General features: G+C 49.4%; 1 protein-coding gene across 3 annotated transcripts; it reads right to left on the bottom strand.

Annotated features, from left to right (window-relative positions):
• Positions 1 to 302: 302 nt before the first annotated feature.
• ADCYAP1 (adenylate cyclase activating polypeptide 1) lies at positions 303 to 7,508 on the bottom strand. Of its 3 annotated transcripts, none has more exons than XM_019710359.2 (5): positions 7,369 to 7,508; positions 6,881 to 6,991; positions 4,626 to 4,757; positions 4,068 to 4,166; positions 303 to 2,998 (listed from the first exon to the last, which is right to left on the bottom strand). In XM_019710359.2, the coding sequence occupies exons 2-5, from the start codon at positions 6,988 to 6,990 to the stop codon at positions 2,809 to 2,811; spliced, it is 531 nt and encodes a 176-aa protein (XP_019565918.1). In that variant the 5' UTR covers position 6,991; positions 7,369 to 7,508; the 3' UTR covers positions 303 to 2,808. The 3 variants fall into 3 exon arrangements, with proteins under 3 accessions (XP_019565918.1, XP_019565919.1, XP_074196359.1); XM_019710360.2 differs by having other exon boundaries at positions 7,355 to 7,487; XM_074340258.1 differs by lacking the exon at positions 7,369 to 7,508 and having other exon boundaries at positions 6,881 to 7,126.
• Between the last annotated feature and the right edge of the window lie 218 nt (positions 7,509 to 7,726).

Below are 7,726 nucleotides of genomic sequence, written 5' to 3'. Positions count from 1 at the left end.
GTAGGGGATAGAGATTCATCTAAATTGTGCATCCTATAAATGTTCAAACATCAGTGCCTATTTTATGAGCTGAATATCTTCTTAGGCATCTCCGTCTGAGTAGCTACTTTAAATTTTAGTTGACTCCAGTATCCCATCAAGCAGATATTAAAGTACATTTATAAAAATACAAGGATGCTTAGATAGATATATATTCCAGACATAAAAATTATTATGGTTGCTAAAGAAAATATAATAGTTTAAGAGATTTTAAGGTAGTTATTTCCTCATGTCTTTTTTTCTCCAAACATTAGACGAAGGTGCATTGTTTACAAAAATTTATTCATACAAATTTTACACACTTTAATAACAGTTATCAAAGTCCTAGTTATAGATATCATGTGTGTAATAATACTTGGTTAAGATGTTTTTATAATCAGTTGCACACAAAATAAGAGCTTCAAGACTATCATCTACCTAAATTATCACTACATCATAAATCTGCTCCAGGTTAGTAAGGCTCTTGGCATTTCTAAAAAGTATACAAAAGATTAAACTGGGTGATCACTGTAAATGCTTGCAACTAGCCACGGGAACACTAAATTAGACTTCATAAATAAAGGTTAACTAGAGCCCTATTTCACCACTAACAGCTGACACAAATACAGAAAACTCTGCCCATTATCCAAGAAACAAATAATTAAGACTAAAATGCAAGCCGATGTGTTGCAGCATTGTAGGGCCACTAAATAGCCATCTGTGATTCGTGGCGATTTAAAAGGCGAAGAAAGGCACTAAAGCTGCAAACTGTGTCCCATGTCACATTGCCTGAGGAGACTGCAGAATTAAAGAAAGATTGATCCCGTACACAGGACTCAGGCATAGATCGAATGCCTCTGTGCTTTCACTGTTTGCAATGTGATCTCCTGGCAGCATCCATCCCGCCTGGGAATGCAAATCCAATTCTGTTTTCTTTGATTTATGACTTCATACCGATCAAATCCGTAAAGGAAAAGGAAAGGTCGTTTAAACTTACAAGCCAATGTTTAATCTTTTCTTGTTCTTGATCTTCTTCTTCTTCTTCTTCTTTTTTTTTTCAAAATAATTTGTGCCTGAAATTTGGGAGTTTGGCTGGTTTGCCTGTTGTTGCTTGATCTGATTGCTGGGTGAAGGTTCTTTTGTTTATAGAGATTACTCAATATATTCAAGGAATTAATAGGAAACAGACATGCTTTCTGTAGCCAAGAAAGGATACAAAGGGAGGTTCTCAGTGTCGGTTGGAGCTTGCTTACCTTATTCTTGACCACAAATATAAGAATAGTACTCATACATATGAAGACGAGGTTTAAACGATTTATCAGTTAGTAAAACTGAGCAACATGTGAACACTACACATTCTAATATGACAAAGGTTGGTTTTATGAAATAAATTTTACTAAGCAATAAGCCATAATGTAGAAAAATACATTTTACCTACAAACTCAATAAACAAGAAACAAAAGGTTCATATTTACTGCAGAATTACTTAGTGGTAACTACACAGGGTTCCTAAACTTTACAATAAGTGCTTGCATCAAACAACAACAACAAAAGGTAACCGCATTCACAAGTTTAAGAGAGTGAATGAAAAATGGTAAACAGTACTTAAACAGTGCAAGAGGGTTGAAAGGAGGGGTTTTCAGAAAAACCACAAAAGAAAAGGGTGGCTCCTACAGAGCAGGGTTCAAAGGGAAGGATCCTGGCCATTTCACAAAATAAGAAGCATGGACAGCACTGGAGAAAAACACATTGTACTTTGCATCTATTTCCAATACCCAGCGCCCAAAGTCAGTCAGGCTGGGGACCTAAGGTGGGGACTCGGCTTACCCTCAGTGTTCCAGACCTAGGGCAGCCCCAAATTAGTCCCTCTCTAGGGTCCTCCTCCTACTGCCCTATGCTCTGCCTCTTCCAATAAACCTACACTTCTTTCACTTTGTTCCAATAGCCCTAAACCTTGAGATATTGGGTTTCCTGAAAGTACAGAAAAGGGAGCTTCCTAACCTTCCAAACCTCCCTTCTCTGACAATCCCCCAATTCTTCCCCAGGGAGTGGTGTGAATTCTGGGGAGAAGCACAATTTAAATCGAGCTGTTGTTTTATCAGGAGAATGTCCTTCTGGGCTGAGAGTCTGAAGAGACACCAATACACATAAAAGTAGGATTAAAGAAAGCAGAAGTATTAGAATTGTCACCCAGCAAGGGGGACAGTGCCTAGTTGAGTTGGGCTGGGATTGAAGCAGCCTGCCCTAGAGACTCACTGGAAAAGAATGCCATACAGCAATTATCCCAAATCATTACCTCAAAATCTCCCTGGAGCAGGGCATCATTGTTTATGTACAGTAGCAAATGGTCGGTATTAATATCTTCAGGTCTGTCGTGGATAAAAATACTATCCTTTTAATTCTGGTTTACAAAAATAGGAGTAATATTCAAAACAATGATTGTCTATTTTTCTATTTATTTTATATAAAAACATAAACAGCTCAGGCAAATTTTCAATCCTTGTGCACATTTTATATGAACTGCTCTCTATTATACTTATATATATATTCCTAAATATATATATTTATAATATATATCAATAATTGGTCCACAAAGTATATCTGTGCATTCTCTAGTGCTTTGTAAAAAGAAAAACTATTATTATCAAAATATTCATTTAATGGCTTTACTTCATACATAAATACATGTTTGAATGGAACACATGAGCGATGACTGTTCAGTTAGTTGGGAAAATGACTGACTTTTCATTGTGTCAGGGTTGTATACACAGGGTAGCCGGTAACTCATCGCTACAAATACGCTATTCGACGTCCTTTGTTTTTAACCCTTTGTTTATACCTTTTCCCTAGGACGGCCGCCAAGTATTTCTTGACAGCCATTTGTTTCCGATAGCGGCTGTAGCTGTCCGTGAAGATTCCGTCCGAGTGGCGCTTGGAGAGCGGCTCTGAGTCATCCTCCCCGCCGTCGCCTAGGTTCCCACTGCAAGGAAAGGGGTCGGGAAGAGGGTTGCAGGGCGGGAGACACAGATTCAATAGCTGCGGGGAGCAGGCGGGCCCCACCCCACTCGGGAGCCTGCAGAGAGCGCAGGGGCTCTCACTGCGTACCGCGCCGCCTTCCTCTGTGGGTAAGAGCCGGAGGGAGGGCTGCGACGGAAACTCCTCACCCCTCTCCCCACCGAGGATTTCTTGGTCCTTACAGAGGGACCCAGGATGAGGTCCGGGCCAAGGGCACACGATTTAAGCCTAACCTGGCCCCATGGGACATGACCATCCCTTCTGCGCGTTTGCCCTGAATTGTCCTAACTGTTCTTCTCCCCCTCACGTACAGAGAAAATAACTAAAGAGCCCTAAACGCCACTCTGGCTGCTGCTGTGGAGTTTACAACGACCCCGTAATTCCTAGTCAGACGCGAGCACTCCTCTCCTTCCGCACGCTAAGTTGAAAAACGTGATAATAATACAAGTCGACAGGCTGTAGGCAATATTTTTCATCGCATGAATAATTCATGGCAAAAAAATGTAATCTGTTTTCCCGTGGGCTTTATTAAAATGTTGCCTTCTGCTGAGAGATTTTCCACACAAGCTCTGTGCTCTGGGTTCGTCTGGCACGAGCAAAACCTGTTTCCCTAAGGGTCCAAATTTGAGGATTTGTTGGTTTCAATTAGTAAAAGAAACGTTGAAAAAAGATCAAACTTGGAGGAAATTATAGCAAATCGTCATGCGAAGTTTGAAGGTTTAGAATGACTGAGAGATTTGTTTGGTTTCTCTTTTTTCTTATTCAAAACGGATCAAACTCCCCAGTTTTCCTGCGCTCTCCTTTCTGTCCCCGGATCTCCAGCTCTCTTCGCCAAACTGCAGGGGCCGCCTGGGAATCTTCACGCGAGGCCGGGGGCTGGCCTCGCAAACCCCGCAGCGCAGCCGCACCCTCGGCCCCACGTGCACGCAAGGACGTAGAAGCCGCACCACCCGCCCCGCGCGCGCTCCGCAATGACATCCACCCCAGCGGGCGGGCGCCGTCACGCACCAGTTAACTCTTTCGCAAACTCTTACCCCACGCCCTTGGCCACGAGCGTTTGCAGGTATTTCCTGGCGGACAGCTGGTCGAGCACTTTGCGGTAGGCCTTGTTAAGGATCCCGTGGGCGACATCTCTAACGGGGAAGCAAAGCGCACCTAGTGTCACTGACTCTGTCCCCAAGGAGCCACCACAGCCCCCACCCCACCCCACGCTGGGCACTCAGAGAGGCTGATAGGAAAGACCCAGAAGCCCAGGACTCGGGGATAACTCTCTTGAGATGTTCCCGTGAGTGACTGCCAGGAACGGAAGTTCCTCCTGCAACTCTGGTGGTAGGTGTGGAGTCTGGGCGCTCCATCGGCGCGGCGCGCGCCCACTAGTACCACTCCTTGACCGCTGACCTTTAGGTCACCACGCGGCCCTCCTGTCCACACAGACATACCCGCTACTAACTTTCTGTCGCTGTCGTGGGAACCAGCCAAAGGAGAAAATAGCCTTGAGGGCGTTTATGAAAAAGAACCTGCTGGGCGGGCCACTATCCTGCCCCTCCCACCACCTCAGTCCCGGGGCCGCGCAGAAACCGCGCGGTTTGTACCTCGTCTCCGTGGGGTAATATAGCGCGTAGGCGTCGCGCAGCGCGGAGGCGGGGCTCCCTACGCCTGGCGGGTCAGAGTCGTACAAGTCCTGCAGCGGGTTTCCGTCCTCGTCGTAAACTTCGTCCTCTGGCCTGCAATGGTAGCCGGGACAGAAGGAGTGGTCAGTACAAGTCCCTCCCTAGCTCTGCCAGGACCCAAAGAAATGGGCTCGCACTGATTTTCCTCCTTTCTAAAGGTCCCCTACGGAGACCTGCCTCTTCTTCCCGGGCAGGGGTAGGGATAGAGGTAACGAGGAGGAAACTACATCCAAATGAAATCCTACCCCGCGAGGCGGCTCTCCCAGCCCTCCTCTCGCGGGTGACCCAGCAGGGCCGCGGCCTCAACAAGTACTGGGAAGCCGAAGTGTCCCCGCCGAACACACACACCTGGCCACCAAAAAGGCCCGCCCCGCTCCCGGCTTGACGCCCGAGTCTCCCCGCGCAAGAAGCAACGGGCGGGGACGAGAAAGACTGAGTCGAGGCGCTGGCCGACACGAAGACCTGGTGGGGGAGACCAGGAGCGAAACAGAGATGGTGGATGGATGGGGTGTGCGGCGGCCAACTTCGGCAGCCAATCCCCCCACCCCCGCACGGAGCCTCTGAGCCCAGGGGAGCCCTTCCCAGCACAGATGTAGGTCACGGAGAACCACCGGCTTCTATTTTGGGCGGGAGAGGATCTGGCAGGAACATGAATAATAGATGCCCCTAAACTTAGTGGGTTTGGCAGCGGTTCATTCTGTGGCGTGTCCGCGCACTCCGTTGCCTCTCGCCTGGGGAAAAGGCCAGGCACACGGGACTTTAAAAAATAGCTAGGGATGAAATAGGGTTTTTAAGTCTGCTACATAACTCCCGCTAATCTGTTAGCGATGGCGAGGCTAGGAGACTGCATCTCAACCCCGGGGATCAGGAAAAGAGTCAGCGGAGCCAGCAGGAGCGCAGCGGCCTCGCAGTCGCCCTAGCCTACTGCCTCTGTCCTAGATATAAGACGGGGAGAGGAGGGTTAAAACACAAAAACTCCTCGCTTTAGCCCGCCGGAGAGACTCGGAAAGTGGCCAGGACAAGTCGCGCTCTCCAGGAGGGATTAGCGAGACATTTCGTTACTCCGCTCGCCTTTTCTCCATCCCTGGAGAGAGTTAAAGACTAGCACATCCTTTCGCCGGCCCCAAAGGCAGCCTTTCCCAGGCGACGCGCCTCTGCCCGGCTGACCGGCGTCCCCGGGTCTCTCTGGCCACTTCCACACCTGCCCTGTACCCAGATGCTGGCGTCCTAATGCTGAAGCTAGAACCCGTCTCTCGAGCCATATCAATGGTCAGCGGCCCCTAAGGCGCGTTCTTGGGTGCGGCTCGGAGAAGCAGCTTTGCAGGCGGAACTCCCGCTCCTCGTTGTCTGGAGCCGGGTGCGCTGCGGTTGAGGGGGCAGTGCTGCAAAGCTAGCTCCCACTCTGCGTCTGACCCGCCAGGGACTCAGGCTGAGGCAAGAAACCCGACCGATTAGAAACTAGATTAAGAAAAATCCCAGGGTAACTCCGCCTGGGGCGGACAGGGCTGTCCTGGTCCTTCCTGCCTGCTTGCTTTCTCTTTCTCCTTCCTTTCATCCATTTCTCCTCCTCCCTGTCAGACTCATTCTTGTTTTTCTTCTGTCAGATAGCTTTTCCTCAACCGTACCCAACCTACACTCCTCCCCAGGACAGCCTGAGACTCAAAATACAGTTGGAAAACGTTATCACTGGAGAGAAAGGTCTTCCAGGGAAAAGAATTTGAATTGAGGTGAGGGAGACCCCTCCGCGACAATCCAGAACAAGCTGTAACAAAGCAAAGTCCCTGGGAGCATAACGCTCAACCCCCCAACCTGGCTCTGGGAGCCAAAGTTCTAACTCCTGCTGAGAACAGGGAAAAGAAGTCAAGCTCCAGGCCCTGCCCTGCCCCCCTCCTGCGGGCGGGGCTGGAGGAGGGTAGGTTTCTCCAGCCCGCTGAAGCGCACTCGCTCCACCCGGGCCCCTAGGCAGCCGCTGGCTCAGAGAACGACACCGAGGCGAAGTGGAGCCTGCCCGGCCCTCGGACTGAGCCGGGGCCAGGGTCCCGCGGCCCGACCCAAGCTGGTGGCGGCGCTCTGGGGAGCATGGGGAGATTGTCGTAGTCGGAACTGAGGAACTGCAAGAGGACGACCTGGGGAAGGGAAGCCCCAGCCTCAGTTCAGCCCGCGTGGCCAACACCTACCTGATCCCAGGGAACCGGAGCCCAGCCGCGGCAGGTGAGCAGTAGACGCTGCTGTGCATTATTATCCCGTAGACCAACAGGGCTAGCCTTGCTCCGCTACACATGGTCATTCTGCGCAGGACGGGAAAGAGGGCACACAGCCGTCAGAACGCCCCTGGCCTTCCGCGCGCCAACCCCAAGAAACTCCCGGAGCTGGAGGAGGGACAGAACAAAGCTCCTGCTCCCCGTGTTGAATACCGTTTAGTGACAGACCTCGCACACCCAGCCACGTCCCTCTCGCTATACGTAGTTAGAATATATATATATATATATATATATATATATATATATATATATATATATATATATATATATACCGAGTGCCCAATAACTCGCCAGACCTGGTACGAAGGAAAGCTAACTCGTACCCTCATGCTGGCGAAAGAATCAGCAGTCAGGTGAGCCGTTTGCTTTGGTAAGAATTTTCCCCCTTACCATTCAACTCTTACCGCCGCTAGGAGAGGATTTGTTGCCAAGTAGGACGGCGGGCAAAGGGCTCCTCCAAGTTTCTGCGCTGGAGTCAAAACGCAAAAGGCATCACCGTCTGGTATTAGTGCCTGAGGAGAAGCCGCAGGAACGAGCAGGAGCAGCAGGAGGAGCTGGAGGACTTGTTTGCTGAGGCCAGTATTCTGTTCAAAAGTTTGTAGACGCACAGACTAGGAGAGAGCGTGACACCCGAGAGAAGGGGGCGAAGAGAGAGATGTAGAAGGAAGAAAGAGTAGGCAATGTGCTAAAGTGGGGGGTGGAGGACAAAGTGTCCTAAGTCCACCGGGAGAAAGTAGTAAGTGATTAAGGAAAAGAGGAAAA

The sequence above is a fragment of the Rhinolophus sinicus genome, linkage group LG09 (genome assembly GCF_036562045.2).
Source record: "Rhinolophus sinicus isolate RSC01 linkage group LG09, ASM3656204v1, whole genome shotgun sequence".
NCBI lineage: Eukaryota > Metazoa > Chordata > Mammalia > Chiroptera > Rhinolophidae > Rhinolophus > Rhinolophus sinicus.
This window is presented reverse-complemented; position numbering and strand designations above follow the sequence as displayed.

Bases quoted from the DNA above. Each gene is read 5' to 3' on its own strand.
- ADCYAP1 (XM_019710359.2), bottom strand. From the start codon at position 6,990: ATGACCATGTGTAGCGGAGCAAGGCTAGCCCTGTTGGTCTACGGGATA. The intron at 4,167-4,625 runs GTACAAACCGCG...CTTCCCCGTTAG, and splicing joins TATTACCCCACGGAGACGAG to AGATGTCGCCCACGGGATCC. The intron at 2,999-4,067 runs GTAAGAGTTTGC...CTTTCCTTGCAG, and splicing joins CTCGTGGCCAAGGGCGTGGG to TGGGAACCTAGGCGACGGCG.